This window comes from Benincasa hispida, chromosome 5, assembly GCF_009727055.1.
Source record: "Benincasa hispida cultivar B227 chromosome 5, ASM972705v1, whole genome shotgun sequence".
NCBI classification, from domain to species: domain Eukaryota; kingdom Viridiplantae; phylum Streptophyta; class Magnoliopsida; order Cucurbitales; family Cucurbitaceae; genus Benincasa; species Benincasa hispida.
This window is the reverse complement of record NC_052353.1, coordinates 9,335,856-9,360,928: the sequence shown is the minus strand read 5'-3', so window position 1 is coordinate 9,360,928 and position 25,073 is coordinate 9,335,856. Positions and strand designations below refer to the sequence as shown.

At 32.9% G+C, this 25,073-nt stretch overlaps 1 protein-coding gene across 1 annotated transcript; it reads left to right on the top strand.

The window, feature by feature from the left end:
• Positions 1-22,337: 22,337 nt before the first annotated feature.
• On the top strand, positions 22,338-23,935 carry LOC120077202. The gene is made up of 3 exons (XM_039031106.1): positions 22,338-22,371; positions 23,352-23,638; positions 23,801-23,935. Exons 1-3 carry the CDS (start codon positions 22,338-22,340, stop codon positions 23,933-23,935), a joined length of 456 nt encoding a protein of 151 aa, XP_038887034.1.
• Positions 23,936-25,073: the final 1,138 nt, after the last annotated feature.

Genomic DNA, 25,073 nt, shown 5'->3' with positions numbered 1-25,073 from the left:
TCGCCATACTCTAGCTCCACGCTGCCAAGATCCAGCTACTCGCTTCCCTTAATCCACCTTGTCCAGATCCAACGTTGCCCGACTATGCTCAGGTTTATCCCAGTCAGACATGCTTAGTTCATTGTTCGGTCTTGTAATATATATATTTCTTCTTCTTCGATTTTTTGGAGCTTTTGTAGGATTTTTGATATATAATGTGATATATGTACTTCGATTTTTTGGAAATTTTATAGGAATTTCAATATATACTGTGATATATGTATTCGTTTATTTGATATAAATGAAGTGTGAAAGTCTGTTTTTTTTATTTATATTTTTTTTATGATATATAAGCTTATATATATGTTTTATGCTAAACATTGAGCCCATCTGTGGTTTACTGTGGTAGATATCTTTATGTACTTGAAAATTATGAGTTTTAGAAATCAATTTGAAGCTGTTAGGGAGCCGTTGTTAATTTTTTTTTTATTATTTATTGGATTTCTAACTACTTAAATGGAATTTGTGATATATATTGTGATTTATGTCAAATATTGAGTTAATATGTGATTTATATATTGTGGTATATTTCATATATTGGTTTATAATATGATTTGTGTCGAACATTGAGTCAATCTTGAATTTCTATATTGTGATATATGTAAAAATAATCATGAAACTACCAGAATAATGAATAAGTCACTACTGTGAAAATGAAAATGGAAAAGAATATTAATTGCAAATGGGAAGAAAATCTCAATTAATTAATAATCTATAATAAATGCATATTCTCAGTCTAACACGCTAATTAATATATATTTTGTCAATTTCTCTCTCCATCTTTCAGGGTGTATTTGGAATGTATTTTCAGAAGTTTAACTTAAAAAATAAATCATTCTGGAAAAAATTAAAGTGTTTGATAACCACTTAAAATAATTTATGGAATGTATTTTCAATGATTTCTATTAAAATTGTTTAAATAAAAATGAGTTTTTCTGATTTTTTTTTTCAAATTAATCCAAATAGGCACTAGAATGCTTGAAAATCATGAAAAACTTTTACCTAATAAACAACAATAAATCTTGTGCCGAGTAACATGGAAATGGAATTTTTATCCAAAATTGAATTAGATCGTCAAAATGAAAATATCCAAAACTTTAGACATTACGGTCTACGTCTAAGGGCCATATTTATTGTTTACTCGATTGCTCAACATTGAATGCTAAGTCTGCCCTTTCTAGTTTCTATTGTCATTCATAAAATGCAATATTTTTTCTTAATAAAAGGAGAATAGGAAGTTTCATTAGGAAAACCAATCAACATTAAGGATCAAACATAAGTTACAAAACATTCCTTCAAGAATTTTGATAGAACTATATTGAAGGGTAAATCAAGTATTTGAGGTATTTGGACTCCCATAATCTTAAGAATACTCTCAATCACTCGTATATATATTTCACTAAAATATTGGCTATCTCCCTCCTTTCTTATCCACTCCATTTATAACCAACAAACCTAACAAAATTCTTTAGCTAATTACTAATATACCCTTATAATATCTCAATTAACATATCTATCAAATTCTCAATCCCTTATAATATACCCTTATAATATTTCTCAACCAAAATTTTATCTCAAAGTTTATAATCATACAAGAAAATTAATTTGTCTCATTCGGTCTAAATATACTACAATTAAGCCACGTTTACCATACTGTTGAAGGGATGAATCCCAATACGAAAGCGTTTAAACGTTTTGTCTTTGAATTGGGAATTGAAAAAATCAAAATTGATTTTATAGAATAAAAAGGTTAATCATTCAATAAAGGGAATTTAGAAAAAATACTTTTGATTACCAATTCTTCAAGAAATTCTCTACATGATCTCCCAAGAATACGAACGGTAAGACACCACCAAAAAGGGTTTCCTTGCTATGAATCTGGCAAAGAATTGGATTGTAGAATCTAACTTGTTTTGGAAGAATTAGGGGAAGTGAGAAGAAAAGACAATTCCTTTAAGATTTTTTTAAAGAGAGAACTCTTAAAGAGATCTCAAAAGCCAGTGAGTGCTTCTGTGTATCATGTATTTTATACATTAACACATAACAATACGTGATGGAAAATAACCCCTCCACACTCTCTTTCTATTTCTCTACATAACTGCAAGGGAGTTATTTTATTTAAAAAATAATTTTATTTATTTAATAAATATATATTACATTATATTTAATATATAATAATTAATTAATTAATATAAATATCACATATTTATTTAATCATACATTTAAATCATATAAAAATGCATAATTAAATGCATATCTCTTTATTAGCCTATAATATGAATCCAATTCATATTAAATTTGAATTCATATTAATTTAATATTCGAGTCTTGATATTATTCTCTCATTATATAGTTTAAATTATAAATCATATATATAATTAACTATATACTAATAATGTATCGTTATACAATATACTTTATATTGATCCATATTAATATATAAATTCCTTAAATAATTTGAACAATTTATATTATTCTAAAATTTATTTATCATTGTTTTACCCTTAATGAGCTAGCAGGGGACCTAATGGACCTATAATTTAGAAGCTCCAATGATTCGTGATTAAATTAATTAAACTCTTTGATTAATATAATCAATATTCATTAACTGTGGGTCATTCCACTAAAGACCCATAACTATACTCTTTACACTGCAGATATATTTCTGTGTCCATGAATATAATCAGTCATCAATAAGTTGATCCTTCACGAATTGCTCGTAATTACAGTTGGATCAAAATTGCCATTTTACTCTTGTAATTATATATTTCTCCTTAAGCCCCACTGATCCTCTAATGAACAACCTATTTATGATCCTACCATAAACAAGTCTCTATCGGGCCGATGAGAGGGAGGGGCCTCTTGTTCAAGACCTGGAGTCAGCACCTGAGAGAGCAATCCATCTGCTTTTCCTGAAAGTGTGAAGGAATAAATTTCATCTTGTGAAGTTATGTTCCGAGCTTCCTACTTGGACAAATTCCCAAAATGGTAGGCTTATTGAGTCGGCGGCACAGACCACTCCCACCCATACAAATAAAAGGATTTTCCTCATAGACAGGAGCCCATAACCTATTTAGAATTGAGATCGAGTTACCTATGGTCATCCTATGAAATGTTAGTCTCTTCAATTGACGGTGTTATAGAGAGATCAGAATATTTCGTGGTCTGGTGTTATACAAACTTTTTGTATGGGATACCTCCACTCATATGTCTCCACATGAACGATTTGGATCAAATCGTTTGTAACCAACTCTTGTTACACTTACAAAATAGGTTGTATCTACAATGTCACTAGGATAAGACACCCAACCCTATATACTTTTTAGGTTATTACTTGAACATGATCAACTTGTATATCTGTTGAATGAGAAAAATTGGACCAATCACAAATTTCCATGTCCTTTACCAAATTAATGACTAAATTACAAGTAATTGAATTTAGGACTAATTAAAATTGACATGTGTCCCAAGTTGAAATTGAAGTCATAGATTGACGAATCTTGTTGATGCCATGTGTTTTCGTCTTGACGGTTAGATCAAATTAATTATTTTGGTCTAATTAAATATTAAAGTTTGGGCTAAAATTAAATTGGACCCAAGAATATGCTTAATTTGACCCAAGTGTCAAAGAGGGTCCAAATCCAATAAATTGGGCTCAAGGGCCAGGTCCATGGACCAACCAAGCCCAAGCCCACAAAGCTCATTTGAGAGTTATATAAATAGAGAACTCTCTTCATTTTTTGGATCGAAAATTTTACACTCTAGAGAGCCTAGAGAGAATTCTCCTAATAATCAGAAGACTCCTCAACATGCTGACCACACTTGAAAACTGAAGTCCTTTGGAGGTATAATTATTCTTCTAAGACTCCAACTTCAAGAACATCCACATGCTCTCCACACATCAAGTGTACACATTCAACCGAGAGAGAACCAGAGGATCATGTACTAAAGATCGAACCACATCTGCATCAAATGCACATCAAAATAAGTTCAACTCCATGAAGTATGTTTCTCCGGAAGCCTAGTGCGAACATTGATCCTCCAAGAAGATCATCATGGCCAAAAGTCTGATGGAATACGAGATATACGCAGCGGAATAAGGATCTAATTACACTCTAATTACTTCTAATCCAAAGGAAATTAACATGCAAAATGAAGGAAAAAACAGTAAATAAAAGAGATGGGATACAATCTTTGTAGCTCCTGAACAATGCTTTTCCTCACTGAATCTCGACCTGAACTCTTCCGGACCACCACTAGAGTTGACCTACTATCCTCTGGACTAAGAACTGGATTGTGGGACCCGATGAATGAAGAACATCGAGAGAGAGAAAGAGATGAAAAATAAGAATGAATTTGGGTTTGGGTTTTTATTTTTCCAGCCCAATTTTGAAAATAATTTTGGCAAAATGGGCAAAAGTTTTTAATCCAAAATTGAAAGCCTAATTTATAGAAAAAAACCATGCAACAATTGCATGAAACAAATCCATAAAAATCAATACCTAGAATCCACTATCTAAGTGGGCTTAATGTCTCCACTATAAGCCAACACCTAGCCCACTATTTTGTTAGTGAAATTATCCAACAAAAGTTTGGATTTTCCCACTAACTTTAGTCAAAGGGCAAAATAGTCATTTTGTCAAAATCAAACATTGACCAAAAAGTCAACATTTTGATTTTTTTATGATTTTTTCCGTGTTGATTAATTTTGACCTCCCGAGCATGAATCCACATTCATTTTCTCGAAATTCAAATCACATTTGAATATAAGGTCGGTCAAAGTTTGACTTTTCAAAGTCAAAAGTCAACTCTTTGACTTTTTACATCTTTGACCATTTCCATTATTTTCGAGCTTCCGAATATGAACGTATTCATATTCTTGATATTTAAATCACATTTAAATATTAAAGCTGTATCTCTAAACTGAAAAATCCTACCACTATATCACATATACTTGTCGGTTTCTCTCTCTTCATCTAATTCGAACAATTCGAATTATTCTATTATACTGTTCTAAGTTTATTCCATATGAGCTAGTAGGGGAACCTAATGGACCTATAGATCATGGGCTCCAACGATCCGATATTAGCTGGCTAAACTCTTTAGACGGAGCTAATCAACATTCGTTAACTCACGGGTCATTCCACTATAGTCCCGTAGTTACACTCCCCCCACTATAGATATATTTGTGTTCATTTGATATAACCATGATTAGTAAACTAATCCTTCACAGGTTATTCATAATCTCGGTTGGGTCATAAAAACTATTTTACCCCCAAGACCACATCTTGTTCTTTAAATTCCACTGATCCTCTAATGAACAATTGGTTTAAGTTCCAACCTATAAACCGAACCCCTCTCGGGCCAAGGAGAGGGTGGGGTCTCTTGTTCAAGACCTGGATTCAGTACTAAAGGGAACAACCTATCTACTATCCCTATAACGGGTAGGAGTAAATTCCATCTCGCACCTTATGTTCCCAGCTATCCACCTGATCTTACCACTGAAATGGGAGGCTTATTGGGCCAGAGATGATGAGCTGACCTCACCTATGTAGATCTAAGGATAATTTCGAGTGAACAGGAGTTCATAGTTAGCTCAGGATTAAGATTAAGTTACCTAGGACATCAATTAACGAAATAGTCAGTTTTATACATAAAACGACATTTAGAACGTAAAAAGTGACTATTTCATGGTTCAGTCTTCTGCAAACTCATTGCATAGGATGCCCCCACTCACATATCTCTATATGAACGATTCAAGATCACATCGTTTGTACTAACTACAAAATAGTCCGCATCCATAGTGTCCCCAGAATAAGGCGCCCAACCTTATTCATATACTATAGACCATTTTGGCTATATATTTGAACTTGATCCACATTTATGTCACTACATAAAGTTCAAACTACATAAAATACCCTCAGGACCTTAGTTTATTGGATACAAGATTACAATTTCAATAACAACTTTATCGAAAAACAAAACAAAGTATGTTTATTAATTTACAAACTACGAGTTTTAGGACATAAAATCCAACAAGGTCAATCATCCAAGAAGATCCACTAACTTAAAACTTAAAGTTTATTTTGAAAGCATCAAAGGATTATGTATTTAAAGATTGTAATCACTATACTAAAATTAATACAAATACAAAGTTCAAATTTCACAAAACAAGTTTCTTCGGAAATCTCGTGCGAACAATGTTTACTACATACTGGTCAAGCTACATAAAATAACCTTGGATTTTAGTTTATTGGACTGAGTTAATTCATTCTAAATGTCAAATAAAATACTATCACTACAACAATTTTGACTTTGGATGTTAGTTGACATTTTATATACGATGACAGATTGTGGATATGATGTTATGAAAAAACGCCTCGTTTTACAAAAAATTTTGTGGATTAAAATAAAAATCATATATGATGTTAGTTCTAAACAGCCATCTAAACAATCGTTATAATGTCGATTGCAAACCGCCATCTATAGTCATAAAACGACGAAAAATAAATTTTTAATTTGCGTGAAAATTTGAAGCCTATAAGATATTAGTTTGAAATTGTCATCGAAACATAGGTTGTAATGGCACTTTAAGACCGCCATCTATAGGCATATAAGATTTTTATCATTTTTTACTTTTAACATCAAAACACGCCATCATTTTAAAGAAAATAATAATAAAAAAAAAATCAAAACACCATCTAATCCAAGAAGAAAACAACGCCGTTTCATTTAAGTTGCCCTATCCGGAACCTTCGTATCAAAATAGCATTGTCCCTCTTTCGGCGGCGGCTAGAACGACTGTGTATCGATTTCTTCCCTTCAATTGACGATAACTGATCACTGCGTGGGGTTCAACGAATCGATGTGGTGGTTCAGCGGTGCAGTTTGACAAATAGAGGTTCAGCGGTGCAGGATTTGACAGTGTGGTGTTCGACAGTCAAAGATTGGACGACTTAGAGAGCGTTTGGAACAATGAATTAGTTATTATAGTCTTAGGTTATTATAGTTGAGTTATGATAGTTTGTGTTTGAGAATAGATTATTTTAGTTTGGATTATAATAGTATGTGTTTGAGGTATAAACTACTTGAGAATGATAGTAAACGCCGTAACAAATAATACAAAAATGATGAATGTAAAATAGTAAAAACGGTAGTAAATAGTAAATAGGGTTTTGGAATAGTGTTGATTGTAGTTAATTGGAGGTTTTGAAATAGTTTTTACTGTAACGATAGGTGTAGAGTGTGTGGAATTACGACATTTAATGGTACGGGTTTTGACGACTCGGAGTTGGACAGTGAGTGGAGTTTCGCGGCTCAGTGTTTGACGACTTTCTTACAGTGTTGAACGGCTGACTTCGGCTGAGTTGTGGCATTCTCTATTCTTTTCTTTATTGATTAATTTTTACATCAAATTGAATGCTTATTCTTTGATGGTTGTGAATATATTTGTTCTAGGCAACAAAAATATCATTATGTGAAAACTTGCTGCTGAATTGTATATTATTATCGTCAATACTTCAAATATTATATTCACTAAGTATAGTTTTGAAACATCTTCTTAATTAGGTACTTGAATTCACAAAATCTTACCATTTATGCAAAATTTGGAAGTGTGGGGGAAAAATGGTGAAAGAGAAAGAACATATCATAAGAAATTTGGTGCAGATAGAAATATGGTTCAAACAATATTATAGAACATCAGCACATTGCAACTTTGAAAGGAAAATGGAGTGGTTTTAAGAAATAGCTGCAGAACACAAATTAATCATTCTATACACAAGGTGATTACTTTAGGAAGGATGTTGGTATGTTCAATTGACCTACATTCATATTCGTTTTTATCTACTATTATTACTATTATGATCTAAATGATGGGAATAATTTAAACCAAATGCACATATACAAATCCCACAAGTTTGAGATTGAAAATGAAGTAAATCATGTAAATAACATCGATAAAACGAAGAGCACAACTAATACTAGAATGAGAATCTGCTAACAACATCATTCTCTTTGATCTTCCATGGAGAACAACCAAGTAGCATTTTAGACATTCAAGGACTTTAATAGCATTCTCCATTTTCCTTTTTGTCGCCTATAATATGATGATATTTGAGTATGCTTGCTTAGTAGTTATAAATATGTGATTGTCGTTCGTATATGTGATATATATCTATTTTTTAATTTTTTTTTTTTTTTAGATGATATATTTTTATAAATTTTATCAATATGGACAAGTCTTAGATGAATAAAGACAGGTTGTCAGAGGAATACAACTTAGGTGTTGAAAACTTCTTTGAAAATGGATTACGTTATTCCAAAGGGTGTTCATGCTTAAATTGTAGAAATACACTCAAACAAGATGTTGACATAGTTAGAGACTACTTGTTTATCTATGACATTGACAAGAGATAAGAACGTATGATCTAAGGAACAAGTACCTATTAGAGATAAGAAATAAAGTGTTAATACTTTTGATGAATATGATTACGATGATCTAAGGAAAACAACTGAGTTGTTTGAAGCAGCACAATACTATTTTACAAACAAATGTGGAAATTCTGACCAATTATTGTGTGATGCACAAAAACTGTTGTATCCAGGTTGTCAAACTTTTACTAAAATTTATGCACTATTAAAATTATATAACTCAAAAGCCAAATACGAATGGAGTGATAAAAGTTTCATTAAGCTATTAACATTAGTACATGACCTCCTACCAAATTCAAACGAGATTCCAACTTCTGTGTATGAAGTGAAAAAGGCACTATGTACTCTTAGAATGGATTATCAAAAGATCTATGTATGTATCAATGATTGTGTCTTGTTTAGGAAAGATCTATCTGATGCAAATTGATGTCTAATTTGTAAAACATCTAGGTGAAAACTTTGTAAGAATTTGAATGAAGTTAATAAAGGTATTCCGGTAAAGGTCATGTGGTACTTTTCTCCAATCCCTCGATTTCAACAAATGTTTAGACACGTTGAAATAGTGAAGTTATTAACTTGGCATTTTGAAGTAAAGAAAAATGATGGGTTCTTGCAACATCCTGTCGATTCTTCATCATGGAAATTAGTAGACAACATGTGGCCTGAATTTGGATCTAAGTCAAGGATTCTTCGTTTAGCTATATCAACTGATGGAATAAATCCTCATGGTGGCCTTTAAAGTAGATATAGTTGCTGGTCAGTTATACTAGTGATTTACAACCTTCCACCCTGGTTGTGCATGAAACGAAAATTTATGATGTTGACCACATTAGCATCTGGTCCTAAACAACCTGGAAATGAGATTACTACATGACTTCTCATAAAGGTGAATACTACATGACTTCTCATAAAGGTGAATAAAACTGAGTTATAATCTATTAACTATTATTACATGTACAAAACATATATTAATTATTGCTATTTATTTCTATGTTTCAGTGCCCTCACCAAAAAGGTTGTGTGGAATATGGGTATTATGTCATGAAATTCATGAGAGAAGTTTTACATTGTCCAGATACTCTTATCAATTCCATTATCTATTGCTATTCTAACTTTTTATATATTGCGAACTTAGTTTGGATGTAATTTATTCTAATATTTGTTATTTATTTGCTCCGATGTAGTTTAATACTAAGAACGCTTTTACCAAGAAGAACTCGATAAGATCCAAGTTAAATGAGCGGAGCATGTGTCAAACTACATTGGCTCGGATTGCATGGTGCTACAATATATATTTGTTTGACTTTCGCTTTGAACTTTTGACATCACTTAGGTTTGTTTGGTTGTAAAGTTGTTGGAGGGTATTCTTGAAAGTTTGGTAGATCATAGGCATTGTGTACTTTTGAAAATATTGTGTAACATTTCCTGTCGTCAAGTTGTTGGAGAGATCTTTTGAAATTTTGGTAAATCTTAGGCATTTTTTTGTTGTTAGAGGGTTTGCACCTTATCATTTGCACCTCTTTTTCTTTTGTAGATCCGTTTACAACCTATAGATTTTACCTCATCAAGTCGGACTACAAGATCCCAAAGTAAATTGAGTACATAAACTCCATTTCGAGATCCATAACTTTGATTCATTAATCTTTATTTACATCCTTCATTGCTTGTTTATAAGACAATGAATCCTTAATTTTGTCATCAGATATGACGATTAGGATTTTTGATATACCCATATAACGAACAAGCGGGTTCACAATCCTCCCACTATGTTGAGGCTCTTTAAACGGTTGAGGCAAATGTGACCTACTAGATGAACTAACATCAATAACTCTTGTTGGTGTACTAGGCTCTTCAACAACTCCCGTTGAAGGTTCAGTGGTTTTACCAAAAAATTCATTTAATACTATCTTACTGCGCGATTTGTGCTCCCTGATGTGGTCTTCTTCTAAAAATGTAGCGTTTATCGATACAAACACTTTATTATCTTTAGGATCATAGAAGTAACCACCTCTCATGTTAGGTTATATGTTTTAAAACTCGCAGTTTGTAAACGTTAAACATGTTCTATTTACAATAAAGTTATTATTAAGGTTTATTAAATAAAATTGTTATTGAACATGTAAATTGGATTTATAAATTGCTAAATCCAATAAACTAACGAACTCATGGCTATAACATGAATACTTAAACTTTATGTAGAGACATAAAAGAGGATCATATAGCCAAAACGGTCTATAATATAAGGAAAGGGTTGGGTACATTATCCTGGGGACACTATGAATGTGGTTTGCTTTGTATATTGATACAAATGATGTGATCCTAAAACCGTTCATGTGGAGACATGAAAGTGGAAGCATCCTATGCAAAAGATGTTTGCATAAGATAAAACCACGAAATTGTCACTTTTCTTTATAACGTCGTTTACTGTTAAAGCTTACTATTTCAATTCAATGCCCTAAGGTAACTCGATCTCAATTCTGAACTAACCATGAACTCTTGTTTATTCGAGATTATCCTTTAATCTACATAGATGAGAGTGACTCATCATCACCGCTCAATAAGCCTCCATTTTAGGGGTATGACCGAGTAGATAGCTGGGGACATATTTTTGCAAGTGAAATTCGCACCTACCCATTTCAGGGTTAGTAGATAGGTTGTTCCTTGAAATACTGATTTCTAGTCTTGAACAAGGGGGCTTACCTTCTCTATTGTTGAGAGGGACTCAGCTTATTGGTAGGATCATAAACCAATTGATCATTAGTGGATCAATGGAGGCTTAAGAAGCAAGATGTATTACAAGAAAATGGTAATTTTGACCCAGTTGTAAATACGAATGACCTGTGAAGGATCGACTTACTAATTATGGTTAAATCAACTGGACGAAAATATATCTACAGTGAGGAGAGTATAACTACTAAGCTATAGTGGAATGTCTTGATAGTTAACGAATATCGATTAATTCGATTAAAAGAGTTTAGCCACTTAATCCCAAATCGTTGGAACTCATGATCTGTAGGTCCATTAGGTCTCTTTACTAGCTCGTAAATGGATTAAACCTTAGAATAGTATGTTGAGTGAATTTGAAATGTTCAAATTCGGATTAGGGTTTGGATTATTATATTCAATATAATTAACATTTAATTAACGAATTAAACGGTTTTGGAGAGTTGAAAACATTTAAATATGATTTAAATATTAATTACATGAATAGGGATCCATATTTAGATTAGGTTTTTTATTAATTTAATATTTGACATTAAATTAATTGTTAAATTAATTAATTAAATTTATTTAATTAATTATTTAAATTAATTTGAAATTTGAAAATTTCAAATTCATAATTAAATTCCTTTTAATCTAATTTGATTTTCCCACACATTCCACCTAATCAACATCCTTAGTGATATTTTGGGTGTCAATTTATGGTAAATTAAGATTGCATGTTATTTTTCTATAAAAGAAAAGTTCAAATAAGGGAAAAATTTCATGCAAATTTCACCAAATTTTGACAAAAATTTCCGTGGTTATCTTTTTGCACATTTTTCTCTACAACCTCAAAATACTCATCCCTAGTTCATCTCAATTTGGATCCCACAATAAAATCTAAGGCCTGAGATTAGTAGAGAAGATCCTTGTGGTAGTCTACAACAAGTTTTTGAAGTGAATTCACGGGTTGATTGGAGCAATTGAGTGGAGTCTACAAAGGTAATTTCTATAAGCCCTAAATTCTGGAAAAACCATAAACATGCATGATAATCCACTAAAATTGATGTAGTTAGAGTGCTTAGAGTCCTAATAGCTTTTGTTTGTTGATTGTCAACACCAACATCTCATTCCTTTGAGGTAGTCTATAAATATGCACAATTTTGAACGAGGTTCCAATTTCTTAGGATTAACCTCAAGTACATGTGCTGGGCAACTCCAGATCCTGAAATGATGCAAACTACCTTAACGACCATTCCTTAATTTCAAAGGTATTTTAGAAACACTCTTGGATGGAACACAGTTCAAAATATAGGTTGCAGTCTAAACTATATAACCCTAGAACGTATCAAGTAAGTGAGCATAACTCATCATAGATCGAACCATGTCTAAAAACATCTGATTTCTCCTTTTTGATATACCGTGCTGTTGAGGTGTACCAAGTATCGAGAGTTGGGATACAATTCCATGTCCCATCAAATAGTAATGGAATTTTAAATCCATATATTCTCCACATTGATTAGATCAGAACTTAATTCATTTTCAACTTCAACCTTGTACTCTTTGAATTTTTCAAGGGCTTCAGACTTACGTTGCATTAAGTAAACATATCCGTACCTTGAATAATCAGCTATGAAGGTGATGAAATATTCAAACCCTCTTCTTGCCTTAATATTCATAGACCACAAAAGTTTGAATGTACAAGTTCTAAGGGTTCTTTAGCTCTTTGATCTTTTCTAGTAAAAGTCTCTTAGTTATTTTGCCTTTAAGGCATGACTCACATATTGGTAAAAAAATTTTATTTTAACTTACTTAGAAAATCATTATTAACCAATCTATTAATTCTATTGAGATTAATGTGACCTAATCTTAGGTGCCAAAGTTGGTCATTTTTAGGAGAAATTTTTTATCTTTTGTTTTGAGTTAAAACAGTTCTGGATATTTCAATATTAAGGAGGGCCTTAGATGCCAACAACCTTAACACATAAAGGTTATTCTCTAAGTTTGCAAAATAAATTTCAACACTATTTTTGTAAATAAACGCTTTATTCACAACAAAATTTAAAGCATATGATTGTTCAAACAAACTTTTTATAGAAATCAAACTCATTTTTAAGTCAAGAACTATATATACATTGTCTAAAAAAAAGATATGATTTCTGTAAATATAAACAAAGTCCTCCCACTACCACAACTAAGATGACGTGCCCAATTCCAACCCGCATCGTCATCTCACTAGTCTTCAACTGCTACCAGGAACTAATTCCTTGAAATGAAAAACAAACATGGTTAGTGGCGCCTGAATCAATTATCCAAGCAGAATCATCATTTTATACTAAACAAGTTTTCAACACGAATAAATCATATTTACCTTGTTTGGTCTTCTTATTTTCTGCCAAATATTTAGGACAATTCATCTTCCAGTGTCACTCTTGGTTGCAACGGAAACAAATTCCTTTTGCAGCCTTGGCCTTCTTTCCTTTTTTAGCAGTAGTGGGGTTAGCTTTCCCCTGGCCTTCTTTCTTATTCTTCTACTCTTTGGTGTCGGAAGAAGAAGTACAGACTTCGTTCCAGAGGTCGAACTTTTGTGGAACTTTTTGGAGGATGAGACACATTTGCTTCAAGCTTCTGTTCCTTGACTTTCATTAATGATTGGTATGTCTGCAGCTCGTTGAGAAGGGTGGTCAGATTGTAGTCAAGCTTGTTCATGACAACATTGCTATGGAACTAAAGGAAACTTTCAGGTAAAGTTTCCAAGAAGAAGCTAACCTGACTGGCTTCATCGATGATAGGCTTGTTCATCTCAACTATGCTAAAGTGGACCATCATGATCACGAACTGATGTCTCTTCTTTCTATTGGGTTTTATGCCATAAAACTCGTATATAGTAAGTGTTATTAATTGACTGTAAAAAATAAAATGTTATAGATGTTAATTTAATAAATGTTATTGTGTTGTTTTCTATCTTGTCTTAACAACCCTAAATCCAATAAACTAATATCCAAGGTTGCCTTATAAGTCTTGAACTATATGTGGAGACATACAGAGATAAATGTTCAAGATACAACCTAAAGGGTCTATAGTATGGGGAAAAGGTTGGGTACCTTATCTTATAACACTATGGATACGGTCAACTTTGTATTTGATAGAAACGCAGTGATCAGACGCGTTCATGTAAATAACATGCGAGTGGGGATATCCTATGTAATGAGTTTGCATAAGACCGAACCACGAAATAGTAATCACTAAATGTAACATCGTTGACTAGTTTGATTTCTATTTCACTAGGATGACCTAGACAACTTAGCCTTAATCCTAAGTATATTATGAACTTCCATTCACAAGGGATTGTCATTTGATTTGTATGGGTGAGAATGGCTAGTTCTCTGCCATTTTGGGGATAAGACCGAGTGGAGAGCTGGGAACATAATACTACAAGATGGTATTCACTCATTCTCGTCTTTAAGGTAAGTAAATAAGTGTTCCCTTAAGTGGTGTCTCTGGGACTTAAACCAAAGACCTTACCCTCTCATTGGCCCGAGAGAGATTTTTATTTATTAGTTAGACCATAAACAGGTTGTTCATTAGAAGAGTACTGGTACTTAAGAAGTCAGATGTAACCCAAGGGTAAAATGGTAATTTGACCTAATTGGAGTTACGAACATTTGTGAAGACTACTTGCTGTTATTGATCTATATCCATGGACACAAAAATATATCTGTAGTGAGAAGAGTGTAGTTGTGGGTTTTTATTGGAGTGTATCCACAGTTAACGAATATTGATTAACTTGGTTAATGAGTTTAGCCAATTAATCTCATATCGTTGAAGTTTCTAATCTACAAGTCCAACAAGTCCCCTTGTTAGCTCACTAAAGGATATTAAAGAGGAATGATTTGAATTGTTCAAATCAATTTGAAGAAATTGTATATTAATATGACTAATATGTAATTGATTATGGATGTGATATATAATTCAAATTAAGTTAGAAAGAAACATTTGGATAAGAATCAATTAATTAATTCAAGTGAATTATATTCGCAAAAAATTAATTAATAGAGAGGTATTGCACATATACATATGATGTTTAAGATGATTAAATATATATACATTAAATTAAATTTAATATACAAATAGTTATTTAATTAGTGTGCAAATTAAATTAAATAAGTGTTGTTTAATTGTGTTAATTAATTAAATAAGTTTATTTAATTAATTGGGCTAATTAATTAAATAAAGTGTTAATTAATTAATTAATTATGGAAAATGAGAATAAGAAAAGGATTAGAAAAAGAGCTTGACCCTTCTCTATATAAAGACCTCCCTATGGCTCCTTTGGGAGTCACACACTAACAATACACAACACACAAGTGTTATTGTTGTGTACTCGTCCCGACATATGCTCTGCAATTGGAATAGTCAGCAGATTTCAGTCTAATCCTGGATATGATCATTAGACTGTCGTTAAAAGTATTCTTAAGTATCTTCAAAGAACGAGGAAATATTTGCTCGTATATGGTACTAAGGATTTTATCCTTACTGGATACATTGATTCTGATTTTCAGACCGATATAGATTCAAGGAAGTCAACTTCGGGGTTAGTATTCACTCTGAATGGAGGAATAGTAGTGTGGAGAAGTGTCAAGCAAAGTTGTATTGCTGACTCCACAATGGAAGCTGAGTATGTAGCTGCATGTGAAGTAGCAAAAGAAGCAGTATGACTCAGAAAGTTCCTAACTGATTTAGAAGTAGTTCCAAATGTGCACCTGCCAGTCACCCTATATTGTGATAACAGTGGAGCAGTTGTAAACTCAAAGGAGCCTCAAAGCCACAAACATGGAAAACACATCGAGCGGAAGTACCATTTCATCAGGGAGATTGTACACAGAGGAGACGTGATCATCACGCAGATAGTCTCACAAGACAACTTAGTTGATCCATTTACAAAGGCCCTCTCGATTAAAGTGTTCAAGGGTCACCTGACTAGGTCTATGAGATACTTATCACTAGGGCGAGTGAGAAAATTTATGGGTATCTGATGCCTTAGTTTATTATATTTATACTTATGTCTTTGTTCTCTCATTGTACTCAACAATGTATATATTTTATCCACTGGAGTTTTAGTCCAAATGGGAGTATTGTTACGTTGTGTGTCCTAAAACTCGCAATTTGTAAAGTTAAACATATTTTATTATCAATAAAGATATTATTCAACATTTCTTCAATAAAGTTGTTATTGAATCTACAAATTGCATTTGTAAAATATAAATCCAATAAACTAAGATCCATGGCTATTATATGAATACTACAACTTTATGTAGAGACATAAAAATGGATCAAGTTCGAGTAAATAACCAAAACAGTCTATAGTACACGAATAAGGTTGGGTACCTTATTTTGGTAACACTATCGAATGCGGCCTACTCTGTAGTTGTTACAATTTATTGTAAAGGTGTTACAAACGAAATGATTCTGATTCGTCATGTATTGACATGAGGAGCGGGGGCATCCTACGCAATGAGTTTGCGTAAGATCGGACCAAGAAATAAGTCGCTCTTACTTTATAATACTGTTTACTGTTTAAAATTGACGATTTTGCTTAGATGACCTAGGTAACTCGATCTTAATCCTGAGTTGACTATGAACTCCTATTTATTCGAGATTATCCTTATATTTGCATAGGTGAGTGTTTGCTCAATAAGCCTCCCATTTTAGGGGTAAGACTGGGTAGATAGCTGAGAACATAGGGTGCAATAAGGGATTCACGTCTACCCGTTTTAAGGATAGAAGAAAGGTTGTTCTCTTAAGTACCAAATCTAGGTTTTGAACAAGGGGCCTCACCTTCTCATTAGCCTGAGAGGGATCTGGTTTAGTGATTGGATCACAAACAAATTGTTCATTAGAGGATCAATGGAACTTAAGGAGCAAGACGTAATATCGAGAGTAAAACAACATATTGACCTAGCCATTATTGCAAACAATCTGTGAAGGGTCGACTTACTGATTATGGTTAAATTAAGTGGACATAAATATATCTATAGTAGGGAGAGTGCAACTATTGAGCTATAGTGGTGTGACTTGATAGTTAACGAATATTGATTAATCTGGTCTAAAGAGTTTTAGCCAATCAATCTTAAATCGTTGGATCTCATGATCTGTAGGTCCATAAGGTCACCCTACTAGCCCGTAAAACATGAACACCTTGAATTAATAAATTAAATGAATTCGGAATGATATCAATTTGAATTGTTCAAACTGAATTTCAATGTGAAAATGTTTAAATTGAAATTAGGGTTTGATTTTGAATAAGTTCAAATTCAAATTAGGGTTTGTATAATTACATTAGATATAATTAACGTTTAATTTATTGAAATTAAACGAAATTGAAGAATTTATAATATTTAAATATTAATTACATGAATAAGATTCATGTTTTAAATTGGGTGTGTGATTAATTTAATATTTGATATTAAATTATTTATTTAATTAAAAATGTTCAATTAATTAAAAATAAAATTAATTTTCAATTTCAATTCAATTTAAGAAATTGAATTTTGGTGTTTTAGATTTAATTAATTATGAATTAATTAAATCAAATTTTAGTTAATTTTAGAATTGATTAAATTTTGAAATTGGAAAGATAAAAACTTGGTTTGAGTGGGTTCTTCTCACATATATACCAAGTAGGAGGTATTCCTCCCAAATTTACACACAAATCTCATTTCTTCATCAAGTTGTTGCTAGCATTGAGCTGAGTTTGAGTGCTTGCATGCACTTTGTGTATAAAAGCCCTAAAATTGAAGATTGGTGGATGAATTTCTGAGTTCTTCAGAAGACTGCTGCAGAAATTCATCTCCACCAAAAACCTTTCACAAATTCACTCTAATTGGAGTTCCACCACTCAAATTCAAGGCTAAGAACAGTAGAGAAGATCTCTTGATGGTTCACTGCTGAATTGGAGTTGGAATCACGTGAAGAGCAGCTTGAAGTTGGGGGAATTCATCAAAGATATGTTATTAAGAAACCCTCTTCTTAAATTTCTGTTTAAGCATGCTTATAGAACTCAAATTAAATGTAATTAGAGTGCTTATTGATTCGGTTTACTTCTGTTGCACGCTTGTATATCCTAACAATTGGTATCAGAGCGTGATTTAAGCACTCAATTAGCATTAATTTGAGTTTTGGTGGATGTTTTTCATAAATTGTATGAAAATGATGAATTGATATGGTTTTTTCTGAGTTTTGGCATTTTTTTATCTTTAATTATGTTGTAACTCTTGTAATTGGCTCTTTTTGATGGACCTTAATGTGTTTTTAAGTGTCTGTAATTCGATTGGAGTCATTAAAATTGCAATTATGATGTAATTGAAGAAAGAAGTGAAAAAGGTCAAGCAGCAGGAATTGGAAATTCAAATCACTGCCACAAACTCAATGCTCGATGGAATACTCGCTAGCATTCTCGATGGAATTTCATGAAATACTCGATGCATGATGCCATACTTAATGGTACTCGATGCGTTTACTCGATGAATAATTCATAAAATACTCGATGTATGATGCCATACTCGATGGTATTCGATGCAACTCATTGGTATTTTGTGAAATACTCGATACACAATGTCATATTTGATGGTACCGATGCAACTTGATGTTATTTTGTGAAATACTTGATGCATGATACCATATTCGATGGTACTTGATGGTACTCGATGCAACTCGATGCTTGATTCCATACTCGATGCTTGATGGTACTCAATGGTTTTTGCCTGGGTCTACCCATTTTGAGCATTAGAGGTCCGGTTCGAGTTTTGTGGGTCCGGTTCAGGGTGGTTCGAGCAATCCAGAAGCGTTTTAGAGCCGATTTTTGCTAAATTTTGTAATAATTAGGCTTTTGTTTGTTTGATAATGCCAAAACCAAAACTATATTAGTCTATGTTTAATTATTTATGCATGGGATATATGTTATAATTAAATAAATCTTGTATATGCATAAAGTATGTTATGTAGATTTAAAATCCCACCATAAGAAGCATGTTACATGCATTCAAAGTATGTTATAAAATGTTATAATATATAGTATGCATGTATAGGTTTTCAAATGTTTTAATATAAATGTTATATTAAATATTGGACGTCTTTGATGTTTATTGTGGATGGTTAGCATGTCTAAATTTTTGTAAGTTGTTATAAAATTGGGTTAGACGTTTAAAATCCATAACAAAGATAAGTTGCATGCTTACGTATGTTAACCACCTGTTTTAATAGTTAAAATAGGTCAACATCTTGTAAAATGTGGTTACAAACTCAACGGTATATAATCTTGTCTAAGGCTAGAAGTATTTAAGTTGACGGTGTACGGAACACCTCCTACCTGGGGATTATGGCCGAATAATTAAATTATAACGAGTTTTACAAGCAATACGTGAGCGGTGTGAGGTAATAAAATGGTTTATCACCTAAGACATCATAAGTTAAAATCCTTTTATAAATGTTATACTTGGATAAACCACATAGACTTAAAGTTGTTTAATTAGCCGAAATAAATATGAGTATATATACCCAAACAAATAGTAGAACACTTTAGTGGAAGTTTAATAACTTATATGATAAAGTTATTCGAACACTTCAGTAGGAGATTAATAACATATATGATACGTCATTTTTAAGCCCTCACATCCCTAAGAGTTCACAATCGAGATATATGCAGTACTTCGTGTCACCCTGGGAGTGACCTCCATTCGAAAAGTATTTGCATAAATCAAGATTCAGGTGAATAAGGGGAGGTTGTTCAAATAAAAATCAAATATATGATATATTGATTTTTACTTTCACGTCCCTAAAAAGTTCACACCATGAGATTCATATGACGCTTCGTGTCACCTTGGGAGTGACCTCCATTTGGAAATTGTTTGTATGAGTCAAGAGCAAGATGAATAGAGAAGTAGTTCATAGTAAGTGGGTGAAGGATATGTGTCAACGTGTCCTGCGGTCTGTTTCATTAGTTTGGATCGTGAGATTCCTATGTTACACCTGTTGGTTTGCTTTAGGCAGCCCTTATTAGTCGTTTAACGACGGCTATCCCCTCGGAGGGTTGTAATATAGGATTCAGAACAACTCAAATACCAGAAATGGATAGGATTTTCTTAGGTCCATTCCCAACCTTGACTCTCCATTTTGGTAGCATTGTTGGGGCCGAACTCTGAGGTCTGAAAACGGAGGGTTACACATACAGAATTACTAAAGTGTTAGTAATTTCTGACCGAAAGCGGTAGCTAAATAACTATAAAAATAAGAGTTATTCTAGAGATAGTGTTTGGACAAAATTGTTTTGCTTTAGTGAAAGAATATTTGACTACCCCTCGGTAGCACTTATTCTGACTCACTATAGTATGGTTGCAAATAAATAATGGTTATGGGTACATTATGACTTTTTGCTAAAATTTGATTTTGGATTTAGTTGTAATTTAATTAATTAGAATTTGTTTAAAATTTTCAGCATGTCAAATACTTTTAAAATACCCGCTTCCGAATTAGTTACCGGTAAAATCAATTCAACATACAAATTACTAGCAATTGATAGTTCAAAAGGAGTTTTAACAGATGAATGTCCTTTATCTCCCAACTCATCTAAAGTTTTGAACTATATAGATGAAAATGTAAAATTCGAACAACAAAATAAATATAATTTACTTGTCATCAAAACATGCTTAATGAAAATGATAAAACTTGGATAACAGATTCAAGTGCCACTAATCATATCTATACTTTCTCTTTGAAAGTTCCTGGAGACAGTTTATAGAAGGCGAAACAATCTTTAAGGTAGAGATCGGGGAGGTTGTTTAAGCTAAAGTAGTGAGAGATATGAAGTTATTTATAGGAGATAAATACATTTTGCTGAAAAATGTTTGTTACATTCCTTCTATGAAAAGGAATCTAATATCTATCTCTTTTTTGCTGGAAGAAGCTTATAAAGTTTCTTTCAATAATGATGAAGTGTTCATTACTTCAAAGAATGTCAAAACATTTTCCGCAAAATTGGAAAATAACTTGTACTTGTTAAAATCGACTGAGGTAAAAGCCGTTTTGAATATAAAGATGTTTAAAACAGCTAAGACTAAAAATAAGAAATGGAAAGTTTCTCCAAATGCCTATATCTGCCACTTGAGACTTGGTCACATAAATTTCAATAGGATTGAGAGTTTGGTTAAGAACGATCATCTAAATCAGTTAGAAGACAGTTCATTACTGTCATGTGAATCTTGTCTTGAGGGTAAAATGACTAAAAGATCTTTTTTCTGGAAAAGGTTTTAGAGCCAAAGAACCTTTATAGTTGGTATATTCAGACCTTTGCGGTCTTATGAATATGAGAGCTAGAGGAGGGTATGAATATTTCATCAGCTTCGTTGATGACTATTCAAGGTATGGGCATACTTACCTAATGCATCAAAAGTTCGAAACATTTGAAAAATTTAAAGAATATGAGGCAGCAGTTGAGAACCAATTAGGTAAAAAGCTTAAAACACTTCAATCAGATCAAGGTGGTGAGTATGTGGACATGAAATTCCATAACTATTTGATAGAACATGAAATCTAATCTCAACTCACAGCCTCTGTTACACCTCAACAAAATGGTATAGCAGAAAGGAGAAATAAAACCTTGTTGAACATGGTTCGTTCTATGATGAGTTATGCCCAATTACCAAATTCTTTTTGGGGACACGCAGTTGAAACTGCAATGTATATTTTAAATATGGTTCCCTCGAAAAGTGATTCTGAAATACCTTACGAGCTCTGGAGAGGACGTAAAGGAAGTTTACATCACTTCAGAATCTGGGGTTGCTCAGCACATGTATTGGTGCAAAATCTTAAAAAATTAGAACGCTGTTCAAAAGTATGCCTATTTGTAGGCTACCCTAAAGAAACGAAAGGCAATCCTCGGGAAGATAAAGTATTTGTGTTGACAAATGCAACTTTCTTGAAAGAGGACCACATAAAGAAACATCAACCTCGCAGTAGGCTAGTAATAGAAGAAATAATTTTTTTTTATTTTTTTTAATAAGATTAAAATGAATTTAATCAAAATATTAAATTTATAAAATAATTGCTCATAAGGGATCTTTGTCAAAGGAATGTTCTGTCTAGGATGGGGTATTTAAGCTGACGAAATGGAATACCTCCACCTGGGAACCAACTTGGAAGGTGAATTGCACAAATATTTTATAAGCATGTAAAAAATGATTGATTTTATTAAAGAGTTTAATAAATGAAATCAAGTATTGATAAATCATTCAGTATAAATGTTATATTGAGAAAATTAAAAGGACCTAGATAAATTCATTAGCCATTTTTTAAACTAAGTATAATAAAACCCTAAAAATATTAGAATACTTTAATGGGAGGAAATTGGTATGTGTAATATATCAAGCTTCAGCTCACACATCCCTAAGAGTTCACACCGTGAGATCCATGTTTAGCTTCGTGTCGCCCTGGGCATGGCCTCCCTTTGAAAACTATTTGCATGGGTTAATAATAAGGTGAATAGGGAAAGTGTTCATAGTAAGTAAGAGAGTGATGCGTGTTAACATATCCTACAGTCTCCTCCATTAGGTTGCATCGTGAGATTTCTATGGTCCACCTATGTGTCGTCCTAGAGCGACCATCCCTTCGAAGGGCTTGATCATAGGAGTCAGAACAATGCAAACTCCAGCAGTGGATAACGTTTCTTAGGCTAATCTTCAATAGTTGTCTTTCCTTTCGGTAGCCTGTTGAAGCGTACCTCTAGGATCCTTATGGGAGCTAAAAACTATAGGAATAACTATAGGAATAAGAGTTATTCTGGTATTAGTGATTGGTTGAGATTGTCTTAGTTTAAGGGAGGAGTAGCTGATCACCCTTCGGTGGCTATTGCTCTAAACCTCTGAAGGATCGTTGCAAAAACTAAAATCAATAGTTTAATTAGGGTTCTATAATTACATGTGTTTTTGCTAAATTAATTGGATAATTATGTAATGGGTTAAGACAAATATAACTAATATGGTTAATTGATTATTATTTGTTTCAGCATGTCTTCCATAATCATTTCCTTGCTTAAAAACGAAAAATTAACCGGTGAAAACTGACATGGAAATCTAACCTGAATACGATTTTGGTTATTGATGATCTGTGGTTCATCTTGATAGAGGAATGTCCTCGAGTCCCCACTCGCAATGCATCCCAAGCACTGAAGGATGCATATGACCGTTGGACGAAGGCCAATGATAAGGACCAAGTCTACATCTTGGCAAGTTTGTTTGACTTTCTTACCAAGAAGCATGAAGTCATGATGTTTGCATGTCAGATCATGGAGTCCCTCAAGGACATGTTTGGACAATCGTCCATTCAGATCCGACATGAGGCCCTCAAGTACATTTACAATGTGCACATGAAGGAAAGCCAATTAGTGAAAGAACATGTTCTCGACCTGATGGTCTAGTTCAGTGTTGCCGAAATGAACGGAGCGGTCATCGACGAGCAAAGTTAGGTGTTATTTATTTTAGAATCTCTTTCGAAAAGTTTTCTTCAATTCCGCAGCAATGTGGTTATGAACAAAATATAGTACACTCTGACTACCCTTCTTAATGAGTTACAGACTTATGAGTCTCTTTTGAAAGGTAAGGGACTAGTAGAAGGAGAGGCAAATGTTGCCCATTCTAGAAACTTCCACAAAGATTCATCCTCAGGAACTAAGTCTGATTATTCCTCCTCTGGTCCTAAGAAGATCTAGAAAAAGAAAGGATGGAAGGGGAAGGCTCCCGCTGCTAGGAAAGGCAAGGAAAAGGCTAAAGCTGACAAGGGAAAATGCTTCCACTGCAATGTGGATTGTCATTAGAAATACAATTTCCCTAAGTACCTTGCTGAAAAGAAGAAAGGGAATAAAGGTAAATATGATTTACTAGTTCTGGAAACTTGTTTAGTGGAAAATGACCATGATGCTTGAATACTTGATTCAAGAGAGACACTGTTTTAGCTCGTGCAATGGGAGCTACTGAGTTGTTTTTTGGAAATAGATTTTATGTTTTTAGAAAACTTATACATTGTTCCCAAAATGAGGAGGAACCTTGTATTTATTTCCTGTTTAATTGAACAATCGTACTCTATTTCTTTTTCTTCTAATGAAATGTTCATTATGAAAAATAGTGTGACTATCTGTTCAACTAAACTAGAAGACAACTTGTATGTATTAAAACCAACTAAATCAAAAGCACTTTTAAATCATGAGATGTTTTAAAGTATGAATACTCAAACAAAAAGGCAAAGAATTTCTCAAAGTAACAATGATACATATTTTTGGCATTTGAGATTAGGTCACATAAATCTGGATAGGATCAGGAGATTGGTAACGAATGGACTTCTAAGCAAGCTAGAAGATAATTCATTACCTCCATGTGAATTCTATCTTGAAGGAAAAGTGACAAAAAGACCTTTTAGTGGAAAAGGTTATAGAGCTAAAGAGTCCTTAGAGCTCATACATTCAGATCTTTGTGCTCTAATGAATGTAAAGGCTCGAGAAGGGTACTAATACTTCATTTCTTTCATAATTGATTATTCAAGATATGGTTACTTATACCTAATGGAACATGAGTCTGAAGCCTTGAAAAGTTCAAAGAGTATAAGGTTGAAGTTGAAAACTTATTAGGTAGAACAATTAAAACACTTTGATCTGATCGGGGTGGAGAGTACATGGATTTAGAATTCTAGGACTATATGATAGAACAGGGAATTCAATCCCAACTTTCAGCCCTAGTACACCTCAGATGCGGTGTATCAGAGAGGAGAAATAGAAACTTATTAGATATGCTTCGTTCTATGATGAATTATGCTCAAATGCCTAACTTGTTTTGGGGGTATACAGTAAGGACTGT